The 18,731-nt window shown below is 40.3% G+C and overlaps 2 protein-coding genes across 6 annotated transcripts in view; one reads left to right on the top strand and one right to left on the bottom strand.

Moving 5' to 3' along the window:
- IDUA (alpha-L-iduronidase) overlaps window positions 1-18,731 on the top strand; it is a 157,624-nt gene that overhangs the window by 14,764 nt on the left and 124,129 nt on the right. The gene's annotated exons all lie outside the window — the stretch shown is intronic.
- LOC141151678 (sulfate anion transporter 1-like) overlaps window positions 1-18,731 on the bottom strand; it is a 68,653-nt gene that overhangs the window by 8,446 nt on the left and 41,476 nt on the right. For all 4 annotated transcript variants that reach the window (XM_073637074.1, XM_073637073.1, XM_073637072.1 and 1 more), the window contains exon 2: window positions 7,246-7,892. In XM_073637074.1, the coding sequence (XP_073493175.1) occupies window positions 7,246-7,866 (621 nt within the window). In that variant the 5' untranslated portion in view covers window positions 7,867-7,892. The remainder of the gene's footprint in view (window positions 1-7,245; window positions 7,893-18,731) is intronic.

An 18,731-nucleotide genomic window follows, 5' to 3' on the forward strand; every position in this document is an offset into this window, starting at 1 on the left:
GCCAGTATTTTTGTTCTTTGTTATGTAGATTCCTACAAAATAACTTGTATGTAAACTAAAGAAATGCCTCTTTGAGCTTCAAGAATTGCCATTCCTTGGATATATCATCTCCTCTGGAAATCCACAGAAGGTTTCAGCTATTTCGAAATTACCAAAACCAATGGGCCTCAAAGTCCTTTAACATTCCTTGGCTATGCCAACTACTACCGGCAGTTCGTTAAAAGCTATTCCTAAATACTCTCCTCAACATTAAAATTGCAACACCAAGAATGATCAGTCATGGAATTATGTAAGTCACATAATTATTTAGCCAATCAATGATGTCGCAAATGTGCTTGATGGGAGACAAATCCGGAGACACTGCAGGTCATGGTAGCAGGTTTAGGCCATGTAGGCTCCTCCCAGTAGCTCAAGCAACATGTGGCCTGAAATTGTCTTGTTGAAAAATTGTTCCTGAAATACTTTGGAAAAATGTCTGTACCACTGGTTCCTTGATTGATCCATTGTGTACTGTAAGTGAAATTTGATGTCACAAACTGAGCCTAAGGTGCCATTCAGAGTCTGCACACACCATCACACCATCATGACTTTGAGCTACGAGCCAGATGTCCTGCTACACGTGTTAAAGTGACCTTACCACACAGCTCTCAAAGGCTATTATGGTTTAGAACAAGATGGCAATGGAGGCTAGAAGGCTCGAATGGAGATGTAGTCCCTTCTCCAATGAGTACTGCTGTTGTCTTGGTCATAATGATAACCTGACATTGGTCTGGAGAACCAACATGAGTGAACCTGTGAGAAATAAAATGAGGCCTTTAAGGGGCAATGTCACACTGATCCTACCCTGAGATTATGGTGTAACCTCATTGATAGCATACCAACGAATGTAAGTGCATGTATTTCTGAGAGTGGCACTTGGAAGTTAATATTGAATAAATCAAGGTATTTAAAAATGTAGTTTCCATTTTTTCATTATTTACATATCATTAACATGTCTATCCATCCTGCGATTTCCATAATTCCACTACATTTTCTTCTTGGTGTTGCAATTTCCATGTTGATGAGTATAGTTTCTCTTCAAACGGGCCTCACTCTGAAGGACACGACAAGCTTTCAACTCTTTTTTTTTTTTATCCTATTCTTTAGTTCTCTACCATTTAGACATCAATAAGCCATTTCTTCATGAACCTCATTCACAGATATAGGAGCCATCCTCCATCAAGTGTCTCAAAAATCTGGAAATATTCCCTGCCGCTTCTTTTCCATGAAATTTGAGTATCATAACAACCTGGAATATTGTCATGATGGTGTAGGGACTATGGACGCTAACCAGGTCCCTAGAACAAGGACGCCCTAGTCTATACCTGTTCCCCGGATTACTCCTGAAGGTGGAGACGCCGGGTTCACGTGCCTTGCTATGCTCCTATATCAGCCATGATCTATCCCCTCCCCCACCCAGGGTAGTGGGAAGCTGCAATGTATAGGAACACACTAACCAGACAAACAAGGAAAGACAGACAGGGATAAAAGAAAATAGGAATCATACAAAATACACACACCAAACAACAGAGGGGGACACGGGAGTAAAAGGAAGGAGAAACCAGAGAGGATGAGGATGTGCACACAGACAAAACTCCAAGCAATAATCTCCTGAACAATCTTTAAACTCCAACCACAATCTACACCTCCAACTCCAGAACCAGGCAGTAGGAACTAATACTGGAAATCTCGGTAAGTGCCAGAGGGATTGGCCAATACTGAACAGCTGAGACAATCCAGGTAGGAAAGCTCCAGGAGCTTCAACTGAACAGATTAAATCTTGCACTGCTAGCAAGGAAAAAACCTTCACTGTTTAATAAGATGGTGAAGTACTTCTAACCAGAGCAGGAGTTTGTGAAACCAGACACCGCCGTCTTTTGGCCCCTCTCTGTCATGATATCCCCGTGACAAATATCTTCAATCTGCCCTCAGATTGTCGATGGGTTGTTTTTTTTGTACAAGTTTGACTTCATTCTCTATTACTGTCCAGTAGGAAAGAACCATAAGGCTGATGCCATCTGAAAAAGCACGCTCTTATGTAATTGAACCTGTATTGCTTCTATCTCTTTTTCATGTAATACACCTCTGAAGGGACAATTGCTCATGTCTAAAGCACTGTTCTGGAACATTTTGTATTAAGACCATGATTCTCCCCTTTTTAATCACCTTGGAGTGAATTGAATTGCTAAACTGCTTTCTTTTTTTGATGGCTTAAGTGGAGACAGGAAGTTTAAGAGTTTGTGGAATCTTTCCTCTATGTGTTCATTTTATATCCTTTTGTCAAGTGCCTCTTGGTCCTCTACAGCCATTACCCACCCCACAAACACCCAGGGAGGAAATTTCTATGGACTTTCTTCCTGAAGCACAAGGGTTCACTACCATCTGGAATGAGTGTTATTCTGCAGGTATATTGCATTAAAATCCAGCTTGCCTGATTTACTGGAGCTGCAGCTACAGGGAGAAAATTAATTTATAACCTCCCTTTAGCCACTTATTCTAAGTTATAGAGTGGTGCAGGGAGTGGTTACAGTCAGCTTTACAGTGAGTTCCTCTGTAATCTTTCCCTGGCTCATTGATTGACAGCCTGCACCACAGTGTGTGTGTAGAGCAGACTGTCATTCAGAGTGCTGGGGAGTGATTACAGACGAACTCACTGGATAGTGAGTGCTGACTGTAACTGCTCCCTTTGCTGCCCCTATGACTGAAAGCAATCTGCTATAGGGAGGATATAGGTTCCCTTTCTCCTAGCTGCTGCTCCACTAAGGCAGCCTAACATGATTTTAACACTATTTACCCTCATATTAACCCCAGATAAGCAGGAATAATATTATTTTTGGACATAACAGGTTGCCCTTAAGGGGGAGTGGTATTTTATGAATATACTCCAGCGAGGGGGGTTTCTATGATTATACTCCATTGGGGGACATTATTCTATGATTATAATCCAGTGAGGGGGGTGGGGCATTATTTTATGATTACACTCCGGGGGGCGTTGTTATATGATCTTAATCTGGGAAATGAGGCTTATAATATGATTAGATGAAAAGGGAATCATTTAATTAAGGGATAGTCATTTTACAGCAATGGGTGCATGTGATTATAATGCTATGTGGCTCCTATGTGGGTGATTCATACACATAACACCCATTTCTGTAAAATGATGACCCCCAACTGCAGGAACATAATATACACCCCTTGCAATAAAATGCCTCTCTCTCCTCCTTTCATGTACAAGTATATGCAGTTATCCCTCCTTTAGTTATACAGTTGAAACCAGAAGTTTACATACACTACATAAAAAGACACTTCTGCATGTTTTTCTCAATATCTGACATGAAATCAGAATAAACCTTTCCCGTTTTAGGTCAATTAGGATTACCATAATTTTTAATATTTGCCAAATGCCAGAATAATGAGAGAGAGGGAATGTTTTAAGGCATTTTTATTACTTAATGCAAAGTCAAAAGTTTACATACAATTCATTAGTATTTGGTATCATTGCCCTTAAACTGAATGACTTGGGTCAAACGTTTGGGATATCCTTCCATAAGACTCTCACAATAGTTGGTCGGAATTTGGTCACATTCCTCCTGACAAAACTGGTGTAACTGATCCAGGTTTGTAGGTCGCCTTGATCGCACCTGCCTTTTCAGCTTTGCCCATAAATTTTCAATAGGATCGAGATCAGGGCTTTGTGATGGCCACTCCAAACATTGACTTTGTTATCCTTAAGCCACTTTGTTACCATTTTGGCAGTATGCTTCGGGTAATTGTATATTTAAAAGACCCATTTCCGCCCAAGCTTTAACTTCCTAGCTGATGTCTTGAGATGTTGCTTCAGTATTGCCACATAATCTTCATATCTCATGATGCCATCTATTTTGTGAAGTGCACCAGTCCCTTCTGTAGCAAAACAACCCCACAACATGATGCTGCCACCTCCATGTTTCACAGTTTGGATGGTGTTCTTAGACTTCCAAGCTTCTCCCCTTTTCCTCCAAACCAATGATGGACATTATACCCAAAAAGTTAAATTTTAGTTTCAGGACATAGTTTTAGACCACAGGACATATCTCCAAACATTAGTATGGCTTTTTTATGTTTCTTTTGGAGTAATGGCTTTTTCCTGGCAAAGTGGCCTTTCAGGCCATCGTTATACAGTACTCGTTTCACTGTGGATATTGACACAATCTTACCATCTTCCACCATCATCTTCACAAGGTCTTTTGCTTTAGTCCTTGGGCTGATATGCCCATGTCGGACCAAAGCACGTTCATCTCTGGGACACAGAACCCATCACCTTACTGAGCGGTATGATGGCTGGACATTCCCATTTTGTTTGTACTTGCATATAATTGTTTGTACAGATGAACGAGGCACCTTCAAGTATCTTGAAATTGTACCCAAGGGTGAGCCAGACTTGTGCAAGTCCACAATTCTCTTCCTGATATATTGGCTGATTTCTTTAGACTTTCCCATGATGCTACACAAAGAAGCAGTGTGTTTCAGGTGTGCATTAAAATACATCCATAGGTGTGTCTCTAATTAACTCAGATGTTGCCAAAAAACAGAAGCTTCCAAACACATGACATCATCATATGGGCGGTCCAGAATTGTTTAAAGGCATAGTAATCTTAGTGTATGTAAACTTTTGACTTTGCAGTAAGTAATAAAAATGCCTTAAAACATTCTCTCTCTCACATTATTCTGGCATTTGACAAATATTAAAAATTATGCTAGTCCTAATTGACCTTAATCGGGAATGGTTTATTCTGATTTCATGTCAGATATTGAGAAAAACATGCATATGTGTCTTTTTATATAGTGTATGTAAACTTCTGGTTTTAACTGTACTTATATTCACATCACCAGGATAGTAAGTATTATAGCTCCCTCACATCCCTTCCCCGTGCTCCTGCTGAGTGACCTTATACTATCCACCAGTTCTACTAACACAGTTGACGTCCTGGGGTCTATCTATTATTGCCTGTCTGCATTAGTGATCGGCAGCCCGGCTCTTTTTGGTGATCTGGCTCTACTAGCTCTGTCCACCAAAAAGAGCCGGCTGTTTTGGATCCTAAATGTATCCCTATTAAAAATGTGTTCACCATAGGTGAACACATATTTAAGATGACATTGATGCAGCCGAAACTCCGCCAACCATGGCCGAAACTCTGCCCACTTTCTAACAGCCAATTAAATCAATGAGTGGGCGGAATTTAACTCGGGTGGTCGGAGTTATGACCTCCAAACACCGCGATTTTATGCCCAGTGAGAACCATTCAAAGAATTTAGTGTCTCTCACTGGGGTGCCGGCTTCCATTGTTCACAGCAGGGAGCCGGCTCTTTGTCTCGGTTTGTTCGTGACTGACACATCACTAGTCTGCATCACTTACGAATGTCACAGGAGTCTGAATCTGAAGCTGGATGGCCAGGGCACAGCAAGTAAGAAAGGCTGGTTTTCCCTCCCCTACATTTCTTTCCGGCAGACTAGTCTGGCAGAGAGTAAACTCGCAGTTTGGGGAGCAGGAGCAGCAAATCAGAATGACATGCTGTCTCCCTGCTGCGCCCCCTCTGGTCTGGTGGCCGGCGACCTGTGTGACCGCACCAGTCGCACATAGGTAAGGCTGGCCATGGGTGTTTCCCTTTGATATTGTGTAAGAGCAAAACTCAACATGCCCTTTGATGAGCAGGTTGACCTTTCCGTACCCATTTTATATTGGTAAGTTTACTCCTTTATTACACAATCTGTAATAATCATAAACTACATTTATAAGGTCTTACTCTGTGAGACACTGATCTTTTATATATTATAGCAAATGTATTTAATCTTCATGAAGTAACATAAAAATGTAAAAGTGGCCAAGAGGCATTGTAGATTTTAATGGGATTAACACTAAGATGCAGCTTTCTTGTACCCCTGACCCATTTTTTCAACCACTAGGTTTTTAGTTATGTGGCTAAAGCTTGTTCCATATTTAAAGAGGTTGTCTCTTACTTTTTCATTGATGACCTATCCTTAGGATAAGTCATCAAGTCTGATCGGTCGAGGTCCAACGCCCGGCACCTCAGCCGATCAGCTGTTATCAGTGGCCGCCGTAGGCCATAACTGCTCGATTGTAGAGCTGCTCCGTCTTCTGGTAGTGGCTGCGATTTGAATAGGAGGCGGATGTGTAGTACCCTGCCGCTGCCACTACCAGAAGATGGAGCAACTCCACAATCGAGCAGTTATGGCCGGCGGCCGCCAACACCGGGAACAGCTGATTGGTGTCCGTTGTCAGATACCAACCAATCATACATTCATAATAGGTCGTCAATGAAAAAGTAGTGGACAACCTCTTTAACATTTTTAGTGAAATATAATTCATTCTTGTAGAATTTTATGTCATGTGGGACCTCAATGGAACTGTCTTGAAGAATATGTACCTTTAGATTACACTTTAGAAAGGTTGTATAAGCTTCTGTCATTTGCTGTTTTGAATCAATTTCCAAAAATAATCAACATAGAATAATTTTACTTTTTGAAGGCTGTTTTTTTTAAAGGGAAACTGTCACTTGAGTCATGCTGCCCAAACTACAGGCATCATGAATCAGAGCCTGGCTGCTCGATTGCAGCCTGGTATAATTTTCGCAAAAGCGCTACGAGAATTCAGAGAAAAATATGTTTGAAGATCACAGGTGTCTCCCTAACTGCTGCCAGGCTCTGATTCATGCTGCCCAAATGCTGAAGTGACAGGTTCCTTTTAATATATTGTGATATTTGTGATTTTACTCTATCTTTTCTGTCTGAAACTGTCTTTCTGTGAGGGATTGTTCACCTCTGGGGAAATTTTCAAAAAGCTCTAACGGTGTGTAATGTACACATTGCCAAGATGTGTCTCCGCTTGCCAGTTCCATCAGTAGACAGGGTTCCACAATTATGCGATTTGCATAGTTGCAGTCATGTGCTGACAAGAGTCTCAGCTGCTTCTCAATAGAATCTATAGGACAAAGCATCTGAAGCCCTATTTTCCATGTGATCACAACTATGCAAGTCGCATGACGATCGCCAGAACCGGCAAGCAAAGACAGATCATAGCAGTGTGTACATTACACACTGTTAGGATTCGAAAAGCTGTAGAGCTTGCCAAATATTTCCTCAGTCCCTTTAATTCCCCATCCACCTAGTGATATTAGACAAATCTTCAGAGATGTGTAGAGCCATACCTGATATATACCAGCTATAAACGTCAGCGCTGCTGCTATACTGATGGCATAGCATTCCTTCCCACATTCAATGTTCAGCGGGCCAATTGTAAAGTTGACCATTGTTATGTTCATCATGAAATCCGTTGCATTTCCATCTTTTATAGTCTTCAAAACATCATCATCCAGGTCAAAACCTGCCAGCTGCACTTCTCTATCTACAATCTGACCAACCATCAAGCTGATCAAGCTGAAAATGCCCACAGATACATGCCGCGAGGTCCCCATTATAAAATAAATTAAGTTGGCAAAGAAGGACGTGTACAAGCTGTAAATGGGTTTCAGGCCTGCTAAGAGGGAATAAGCAATGGCTTGAGGCACCAATATAATGCCTATAATCAAGCCTGACATGACATCTCCCCATGTGTTTTCCTTGAAGTTGTATTTTGGAAGCCATCGAATTACTGGTAGAAATCCTGTGATTACTTTCTTGACTTTTCTTGTATTACAAGTACATTTGTTTTTTAGTTTGGTTTTCAGAGATTTCCAGATCTTCACACGATTATTGGCTTTTCTTTCCAGATGTACATGGTTGAATGTTAGTTGTTCATCTACTTGGTTTTCTTCAGTCTCACTCTTCATTTTTGTTTGACTTGTATCATTTAGCACTAAAAAAACAAAATTGATTTACAGATGTCAGGTAGCAGTATATAATGTCTATAGATTTGCTTCTCTTTGCTTTTGTTTTAGAACATCTCCTCTACTTCCCCATCAGATATAAGACTGCATGTTCATTTCAATAGGGAGCATTGCCAGACACCTAGAACATGAGTATTATCCCACTATTATCCCAGCAGACGATAGCTCTTGGGATAATCCTTTACCCCAGATGGTGGTTTGCACATTAATGACCGAGACAATTTTTACAATTCTGACCACTGTCACTTTATGAGGTAATTACTCTGGAACGCTTCAACGGATCCCCCTGATTCTGAGATTGTTTTTTCGTGACATATTGTACTTCATGATAGTGGTAAAATTTATTTCTTCAATATCACTTGCGTTTATTTGTGAAAAAAACTGAAATTTGGCAAAATTTTTTACATTTTTTAATTTTCAAAATTTTAATTTTTATGCCCTTAAATCAGAGAGATATGTCACACAAAATAGTTAATGAATAACATTTCCCACATGTCTACTTTACATCAGCACAATTTTGGAACCAACATTTTTTTTTAATTGGGAGCTATAAGGGTTAAAAGTTGACCATCAATTTCTAAATTTCCAACAAAATTTACAAAACCATTTTTTTTAGGGACCACATCACATTTGAAGTGACTTTGAGGGGCCTTTATGACAGAAAATACCCAAAAGTGACACCATTCTAAAAACTGCAACCCTCAAGGTGCTCAAAACCACATTCAAGAAGTTTATTAACCCTTCAGGTGCTTCACAGGAATTTTTGGAATGTGGAAGAAAAAAATTAACATTTAACTTTTTTCACAAAAATGTTAATTTAGACCCAATTTTTTTATTTTTGCAAGGGTAACAGGAAAAAATGGACCTCAAAATTTGTTGTGCAATTTCTCCTGAGCACGCCAATACCCCATATGTGGGGAAAACCACTGTTTGGGCACACGGCAGGGCTCAGAAGGGAAGGAGCGCCATTTGACTTTTTGAATGTAAAATTTGCTTGAATAATTAGTGGATGCCATGTTGCGTTTGGAGAGCCCCTGATGTGCCTAAACAGTGGAAACCCCCCACAAGTGACACCATTTTGGAAGCTAGCCCCCTCAAGGATTTTATCAAGGGGTATAGTGAACATTTTGAACCCAGAGGTACGACACAGAATTTGATAATATTAGGCCATCATATTGAATATGTTGTCATTAGTCTTGAACGCAAGTGCTCACTACTTGAGTTTGCATCGGGTACTCAGGTATGCACCAAGTATCGCGGGTGCTCAAGTGACATGCTCGAGTCCCGCCCGCATGTTTCTTGGCTATTACACACCCTAAAAAAACAATATGCAGGGATTGCTCGTGTATGGCAGGCTATCCCCGCAAAGTTTTTTTGGCTGTATAACAGTTGCAAAACTGGGGAGGAGACTCAAGCATGTCACTCAAGCACCCGCTATACTCGGTGCATACCCGAGTACCCGATGCAAACTCAAGTAGCGAGCAACCCTAACCCTAACCCTAGAGTTTATTTTTTACGCCTTTCCTCGTGCGATATAAGTGATTAGACCGCTTTATTCTTCGGGTCAGTGCAATTACAGTGATACCAGATTCATATCGGGTTTTTATGATTGACAGCTGTCACACACTAAAAGACACTTTTTTTTTGCAAAGACTAGTTTTTGCATCGCCATATTTTGAGAGCTATAATTTTTCCATATTTCGGCTGACAGAGTCACGTGATAGCTTGTTTTTTGCGGGACAAGTTGACGTTTTTATTGGTACTATTTTTGGGCATGTGACTTTTTTGATCGCTTTCTATTCCAATTTTTGGAAGGGAGAATAAACAAAAACCAACAATTCCGGAACTGTTTTTTTTTTTCATACCGTTCTGCATGTGGTAAAATTGATAAGGCAGCGTTATTCTTCGGGTCAGTATGATTACAGCGGTACCACATTTATATTTTTTTATGTTTTGGTGTTTTTACACAATAAAAACTATTTTAGAGAAAAAATATTTTTTTTGCATCTCTTTATTCTGAGAGCTATAACTTTTTTCTTTTTCGGCCGATGGAGCTGTATGGCGGCTTGTTTTTTGCGGGACAAGATGACATTTTCAGCGGTACAATTTTTATTTGCGTCTTTTTGATCGCATTTTATTGCATTTTTTGTTTGGCGGTATGATGATAAAGTATGGTTTTTGGCTTTGTTTTTTTTTTTGTTTTTTTTTGTGTTCACTAAAGGGGTTAACTAATGGGACTGTTTTATAGGACAGGTCGTTCCGGACACGGCGATACCATATATGGGTACTTTTATTGTTTTGTTTGTTTGTTTTCCACAATAATATTTATTTATTGGTACAATATATTTTTATTTTTTGGGATTATTTTTTTCATTTTTTTTTAATATTTTTACAATTTTTTTTTTATTTATTTTTTTCACATTCTGATTCTTTTTTTCATTTTTACACCTTGTCCCACTATTGAACTTTCACATTTTATTTTCAGATCGCCTGTATAGCATAGAGAGCAGCAGCAGCTCCAGAGGGAGAAGATACTTTGGTCATCATGCACTGCGCATGACCAAAGTATCTTCCTGCTGTCTGGTGACCCGGATGTTGTCATGACGACATCGGGTCGTCATGGCAACATCCGGGATCCGTGGCAGACAGCGTTGGACGCCGGCAGGAGAGGTGAGTATCGGCGATCACCTCCCCTTGCCCCCGCAATGCTGCGACCGACTTCGATCGCAGCATTGAGGGGGTTAATGTGCAGAACCGCTCCCTGCACATAGTACCGGGTTTCAGATGTGACAATCAGCTGACACCCGGCGGCGATCGCTCCGCACCGCTTGTGTGGGGTCGCGATCGCCATATGACCTAATAGTACATCATTGGTCCAATCAGCCCAGGTCACCATGACGTACTATTAGGTCACATGTCAGAAAGGGGATAAAGAAGTTGTCCAGTACTTTATATTACCCCCCCCAATGTATCCCCCTGGGGCCCCTAAGGATTTTTGCAAATACCTTACGTTGCTTTTTCTGCCTGTGAGCCGCGCTATCGGTGGCCGCTCACAGGCATCACGTGACCCGTCACTGATGTCGCGTCAAGTGAGGCGTGACTCAGCGCTGGGGTCCCTGCGGTGGCTGCTGAGTTGTGGGCGGGTTTACCCCGAGCGTCACACCCAGCATCCACCGCACGATTTCCCAATGAATGGGGAGAGGCAGAGCGCGCGGTGGATGCCGGGTGTGACGTGTGTGGTAACCCCGTCCACAGCCTGGCATCCACCGTGGAACCAGGAAGACAGAGACCCCCGGCTGCTGCCAGCACTTGTCGTGACATCAGCGGATGTCAGAGCCGGCTGCAGCCGGGGGACACGTGATGCCTGTGAGCGGCCAAGGATAGCGCCACTCACAGGCAGTATCTGCAACGTAAGCTAATTATAAAAATCCTTAGGGGCCCCGGGGGGATACATTGGGGGGGTAATATAAAGTACTGGACAACCCCTTTAAATCTAATGCATATGACCATCTTAAAGAATAACTGTCTTTTTAGTTTTTTTTTTAATAAATCAATACTACACATGAAATTAAAAAACTTTGTAATATATCTTATTAATGAAATCCACTTCTTTCTCTGCCAGGACCAATCAGTCAGTCTCAAAATTCTCAATCCTCGAGTAGAATCTCTGAGAACAAATTTTCCCATTACTGAGATAAGAGATGACAGTTGGTGGTCATAAAGTTCAATGGATTTAACTGTCATTTCAGAATGATTTTCCCTGGACCTTCAGGAAGGGAATACATGGCATTATCTGGTGCCTTGTATTGAAGGGGTTAAATGGAAGGAAGATGTTTTCCCGCTATTTTTCTTAGGTCACGTCAACAAGGTGATAGGGTGAAGTGATTGATGAGTGGGTCCAGCCACTCAGGGGTCAGTAGTAGGGCAGACAGTATTTTTTGCCCTGGTGACTGCCCCTGATTGGTCTGGACTTTGGTTACCGGGGAAGTGCAGGGTGATATAAGTGGGCCGCACCGGAGGTGTGTGTCTGTTCTCCGGCGCTGTCATACCTGGGAGCTGCCCCACCCTCCCTCCCCTATTTTATGCGTTTAGTCACGGCCAGGGTTAGTCGTCCAGGGATCTGGATGGACAGGTAATTTTGTTTAACAGGCTTGAGCCTTATGGCAAAGCTGCGGGTTGATAAAGGTTTGAACTTGTTTTTTAATAAAGTTGAAATATTTATTGGTTTATACTTAAAGTTATGAGTTTTTAATATTTTAAATATTTAAATAAAGGCCGTGGCCAATTGTTTTCCATCTAATCAATGTGTCGAGTATGTTTAGATAAAGGTTGGAGTAATGTATAATGTCAGAACTTGTCTGTGTCTGCCTCTAGCTCCTCTTTCTGTTTTTCTTCTCCATAGAATTTTAACCCCTTCACTACCTTGGGTTTTTCCTTTTTTGCGTTTTCGTTTTTTGCTCCCTGTCTTCCCAGAGCCATAACTTTTTTTATTTTTCGGTCATTATGGCCATGTGAGGGCTGTTTTTTGCGGGACAAGTTGTATTTTTGAACGACACCATTGGTTTTACCATATCTTGTACTGGAAAACGAGAAAAAATTCAAAGTGCGGTGAAATTTTTAAAAAAGTGCAGTTCCACAATTGTATTTTTTTTTTTTTTTACCATGTTCATTAAATGCTAAAACTGACCTGCCATTCTTATTCTCCAGGTCATTACGAGTTTGTAGACACCAAACATGTATAGGTTCTTTTTTATTTAAGTGGTGAAAAAAATCCAAAGTTTGCAAAAAAAAAAAGTCGCCACTTTCCGAGACCATCTTCTGAGCGTCTCCATTTTTCGGGATCTGGGGCCGGGTGAGGGCTTATTTTTTGTGCGCCGAGCTGACGTTTTTATTGATACCATTTTGGTGTAGATACGATCTTTTGATCGCCCGTTATTGTATTTTATTGTAATGTTGCAGCGACCAAAAAAACGTAATTCTGGCGTTTTGATTTTTTTCCTTGTTACGCCGTTTACTGATCGGATTAATTCTTTTTACATATTGATATATCGGGCGATTCTGAATGCGGTGATACCAAATATGTGTATATTTGATTTTTTTATTATTGTTTTATTTTGAATGGGGCGATAGGGGGATGATTTGAACTTTTATATTTTTTTAATTTTTTATTATTTTTAAAAACATTTTTTTTGTACTTTTCACATGCTTCAATAGTCTCCATGGAAGATTAGAAGCTGCGATCATCCGATCGACTGTTTACACATAGCAGGGCTTCAGCCAACCCATCGACGATCCTCGGTCAGGTGACACGGGAGGCGATGGGCGGGATTGGTGACGCGCTTCCGGCGCGTGCATGTTAAATGCCGCTGTCAGAGTTTGACTGCTGCATTTAACATGTTAACAGTCGCGGGTGGATCGCGATTCCACCCGCGGCTGTTAGGGGTTCATGTCAGCTGTACAGATCAGCTGTCATGTGCTCCGGTGCTGATCCCCCATGGACTGCAGGGATACGACCTTGGACGTACTCATACGTCCAAGTTGGTAAAGGGATTAAAAGCACCAACTATCAACTCCTATTTCAGTAAAAATCTGTCTTTACTTCCTATAGATTTTATAGATTTTAACCATGAATAGAGAATGACCAACTGATGATTGGGAAAGATGTTGATCAGGCATGTCCAATTTCGTTCTGCCAATCACATTGTTCTCTCAGAGATAAGACGCCATCCAGCTTGTCAATCATCAGCTTTTTTTCACATAGAACACAGGGGCTGAACGATTGCTCCTGTGTATGGGAGAGTTGGTTGAGAACTGTCCTTATTCACACAGAAATCAACTTTGACACATTGTAAGGTTTTTAATATCAGACAGTGTAGGACTATCCCGAACGGGTTCACCTTGTCGCAGTGGGATGGTTTTTATACTATTTTTGATCAAAATCAGTGTTGCTAAGAACCCTATTTTATTTAAATGCACTTGCTTTTTATTTATTTACAGCAGGGTTTTTTTCGTTGTGCTTCTTGTAGGTTTTTCTGATTTATGGCCATTGTAAAACATGCATTTATGTGTTGCGTGTATACCAACTTAAGCCAAGCTCAAATTTTGTGTTTTTTCTTTGTATTTTTTGCATTCTGTGCAAGCCAGGATGTGGCCTCCCTTCCTAGAGCTGGATAATACATTTAAAAAGCTTCCCTTGGCTGGTGTACACAGTTCGGCACCCGATCCTTTGTCTGCCCTTATTCACACAGAGGTCAACTTTGACACATGGTAAGGTTTTTAATATTAGACAGTGTAGGACTATCCCGAACAGGTTCACCTTGTCACGGTGGGATAGCTTTTATACTATTTTTGATCAAAAACAGTGTTACTAAGAACCCTATTTCATTTAAATGCACTTGTTTTTTATTTATTTACAGCAGGGTTTTTATTCATTTTGCTTCTTGTAGGTTATTCTTGAGGATTAGCATGATATTGTTTTCAAATGGATTACACAGGTCTACAAAAAAATGTTTTTTCCAGGTGACAAGGTTTTTTTTAAAGGCTTTAGGGTATTTTGAGGGTGCTGAATTACAAAATCACATTACGTTTGCTGAATTGGTTCTAGTTTTTGAGATATGGTAATTCATCCATTAAAATAATGCACTCCCCCAATGTGACTTGTGTGATAACAAATGCAATCGCTTTTGGTTTTTTGATCTGTCTGTTGACTCTATAACAGTGTCTTAGGTAATGAAATATCCCATGTAATTATTTTGTATTTCAATTTGTATCTTAAAATGCTAAAAAAGCGACTTTTTGAAGACAGAATTCTACTAATTAATTAGTTAACTCAGAAACTAGAGCCAATCTTGCAAAACCAAAGTCATATTCCTAATCAGCACCATAAACTTAATATAAAACCATTCAGACATCGTTAGCACAAAAATAACTGTATACCAGTGTTATCGTTCATTGATATAATTGCCCCCTCCCTCACTTTTTATCTGTTTTTATTTATATTACATATTCCCCATTTTCCTACACTTGTGTGTTTTTTGTAATACAAGGCGTATTTGGTAGGCTAACTTTTACAGCTCCGTCCCTCAACTTTCATATCAAGATATTTTGCCAGTTGGCTCACTAAATCGAAACTCTTATTGATTTTCTATGGCAAATCTCAAACAATTAAAGTCTATGTTTGTATAAGCACCACTCCCTCAAAAATGCGGTGAAATGGAAGTCCTCATTATACCCAGCACTTAAAGGGAATCTCTCACCAGGTTTTTACTACCCCACCCGAGAGCAGCATGATGTAGGAAAAGAGACCCTGATTCCAGCGATTTATCACTTACTGCGCTGCTTAATGCAGTTTTGATAAAATCACAGTTTTCTCTGCTGCAGATCTACCAGTTCTCGGAATGCTGAGCTCTGTATAACTCCGCTTACGCCACTGATTTTGTATACACTGTTGCATAGGCAGAAAGGTGCCAATCAGTGGTGGGGGTGAGGTTATACAGACCTTATGAATATGGAGGACTACATGGAAGAAGATTTACTAGTCCTCTAGTGATATTTTCCTGCTGATGAAACAATGATTTTGAAAAAACTGCAGCAAGCAGCCCAGTAAGTGACACATCTCTGGAATCAGGGTTTTTGTCTCTACATTATGCTGCTCTCAGATTAAGTGCCAAAAAACTGGTGACAGATTCCCTTTAAAGCATTTAGGAGCAGTTCAAAACTGTGCCCAATTGGTTGCACATTTATTTATTTTTTAGTAACCCATAAATACCACCTCCTAAGCTGCCATGTCAGCAGCACTTGGTTGTCTCAGTCTCTTCCCTATGACATTTCCAATCAGGAAAGTCTCAAATTAAAGTAAGACAAATCCTGGTGGGGTAGGGGATAGTGATCTACAATATCCCGATGTAAACCCCCAGTTATTATTGGAAGGCTGTGACTGGTGTTACCCTGAATCTACAGTGTAGAGGAGAGGATATCCAGGAGAGAGGATATGACTAAGGGTCAGACAGATGGCCGTATTTCTCATACGAGGGTCTTATGCAGTGCACAGACTGGCCTGGTTCCTCTCCTGACCTGAGCGTGACAGCGTGATGTATTTCTATGCAGCTGTCACGAATAGGTAGGAGAGCTTTAATGCCCAAAACACATAGGCAAAGTGTTTCCATTTTTTACTCTTTATCTTTATATTTTTAAGAGCATATCGAATAAATGATGTTTTTGTAATATATTTTATGCGGGTTGCTGGATTACCTCTCCTCTACACTATTGTTCCTGCCTGGGAACCGGCCCATGGTCTTTACAGTGCACCGCTCCCTACTAGAATCATTCAGTTACCGGATCTGGTGAGCTGATGTGATCTCCCCTTTTTTATGCAGTTACCCTAAATCTGCCATGTCATTCTACATATTAGTTTTCACGTCATGATGATACTTGCATTTACATAGTGTGTATAACTTGATGAGCCATAATTACTTATGGGACGCATGTCAAAGGTCCTTGCTGACTCATTCTGATACTTGCAGCACAAGTTGTATGTTCAGCGAGCAAACAATGGAAATTTCCTAGCTTTTTAGATTGCCTTTATTGGTTTTATGTCATTATTCAGTTTTCAGGGAGTCTAAAAACAATAGAAAACCGATAACATGGTAACATTAGTAAGGGACCTCCATAGACCTACGAGAAAAACCATTAGCAAAAATCTCAACGGCTTCTCTAGCAGCTACATGCTACATAGTCTGGCATTTAGTCTCCTACAAAGTAGTTAGCGTCCTATCTTATTCTTCCCACTCCGACTTCCAGAATTCTGCAGATCATTGATATAAGTCTTTGAATTGGAACCTTCGTTGTTTACCTCCATTATCTCCTGAAAAACAGTGTATATGTATCTCAAAATGGTGCCCTTAAAAATACTCTTTCCACAATGAAGCACGCCCTATGAAAAATAAAAAATGATGGCTCTTGGAACACAGTGCTGTAAAAAAAAAAAGCTTTCACCTCAATGCCCCAAATTTCTGTGTCTTCAAGAAGTCATGGGTGCTATTATAAAGGCATGTAATAAAAGTGGAAGAATTGGTAGAATTATTTTATTATTAAGTTGGCTGTATTCCTCGTGCCTTTATATTTTGCATTTTACCATATGACATTCCTTTTGCCTCTTGTGATGTCAGCTCAAGAATGTTTTTATATTAAATTCTTGTTAATTTACACTAATATAATCTAAATGAAAATCTGATTCCTTGTTGATGTCCTTTCACTTACCTCATATTACCAGTGCCCTCTGAGCTCAGGTTTTCCCATAAATACTAGAGAACAAGTCAATTTTACTATGTATTTTGCTATTTTTTTAAAATGGGACTGAAAAACCTAGTGATCATAAACATGGGTATTTTAAAAAAGTAATCTATACTGATAGAATTGCACTTGTATAGTATTCTGTATTTTCAATAGCGTGCTAAGGTTTTACTGAACATATGGAGGTTTATGGCAGACCAGCTCAGCCCGGAAGTACATCTTGTGCAAATACCATTAGTATTTTCAATAACTTTCTCCTTAAGGTTGCGTGCCCACTATACGTTTTTCAAACGTTTTTGCCACGGAATTTCAGCAGTGAAAAAGCTTAATAAACGCTTGGTAATACGTGCCCCATGCTCCCCAATGATAATCCGCATGTGCTGTGCATGTCCATTATTTTTGCAGAAACGCAGCGTAATTGCTGCCATTGACTTGCATTGAATCGCATAATATCCGCATGACTACATGTGCACATGCGGATATTAAGCGATTCAATGTGCGGATGGTACCCGGGTCTGGAGAAGAGGAGACTCTCATCCAGACCCAGGTACCATAGAAAACTGTAAAAAAAAGAATTTAAAATAAGAAATAAACATTATACTCCCCTTCTGATGGCCCCCTGTCTCCTGTACAGTTCGTCCTGGCTCCCCGGCGCTCGCGATGGTGTAAAAGAATCTTCCATAACGTCATTTGACAGGTCACAATACCACTGACGTCGGCGGTCGCGTGACCTGTCACATGACTAAATTACGTCATGGAAGGTCCTTTTACACCATCGCGAGCCACCAGGGAGCCAGGATGCATCGGAGAGAAGACCGCGGGCCATCAGAAGCTGAGTGTAATGTTTTTTTTGGTTTTTTTTTACCATTTTTATTCTTTTTTTAACTATTAACTTGATCACAGTATATAAATCCATGCCGGTTGCATGGATTTATATAGTGTGCCGAAGTTGTCAAGCACTTTCCAAGTGATGCTAAAATCGCTTGGATAAGCGCTTGATAACCCGCATGCAGAAATGCATGCAAAAACACTTGACAAACGCTTCTACCTGGCAAGAAAAACGCATGTACAATCCGCATGTACAATCCGCATGCGTTTTTCCTGCCAAGGAGATGCAGAAAAAATCAGCAGCATTTCTGCATCGTGGGTGCATAGCCTTACTCTACTGATGTTAATATATTTGTATTTCAATATAAAATATATATGTGTGTGTGTATGTATATATATATATATATATATATATATATATATATATATACAGGACAGACCAAAAGTTTGGACACACCTTCTCATTTAAAGATTTTTCTGTATTTTCATGACTATGAAAATTGTACATTCACACTGAAGGCATCAAAACTATGAATTAACACATGTGGAATTATATACTTAACAAAAAAGTGTGAAACAACTGAAAATATGTCTTATATTCTAGGTTCTTCAAAGTAGCCACCTTTTGCTTTGATGACTGCTTTGCACACTCTTGGCATTCTCTTGATGAGCTTCAAGAGGTAGTCACT

The sequence above is a fragment of the Phyllobates terribilis genome, unplaced genomic scaffold (genome assembly GCF_046119375.1).
Source record: "Phyllobates terribilis strain yellow unplaced genomic scaffold, ASM4611937v1 Scaffold_1__5_contigs__length_1240528914, whole genome shotgun sequence".
In the NCBI taxonomy this organism is placed as follows: domain Eukaryota; kingdom Metazoa; phylum Chordata; class Amphibia; order Anura; family Dendrobatidae; genus Phyllobates; species Phyllobates terribilis.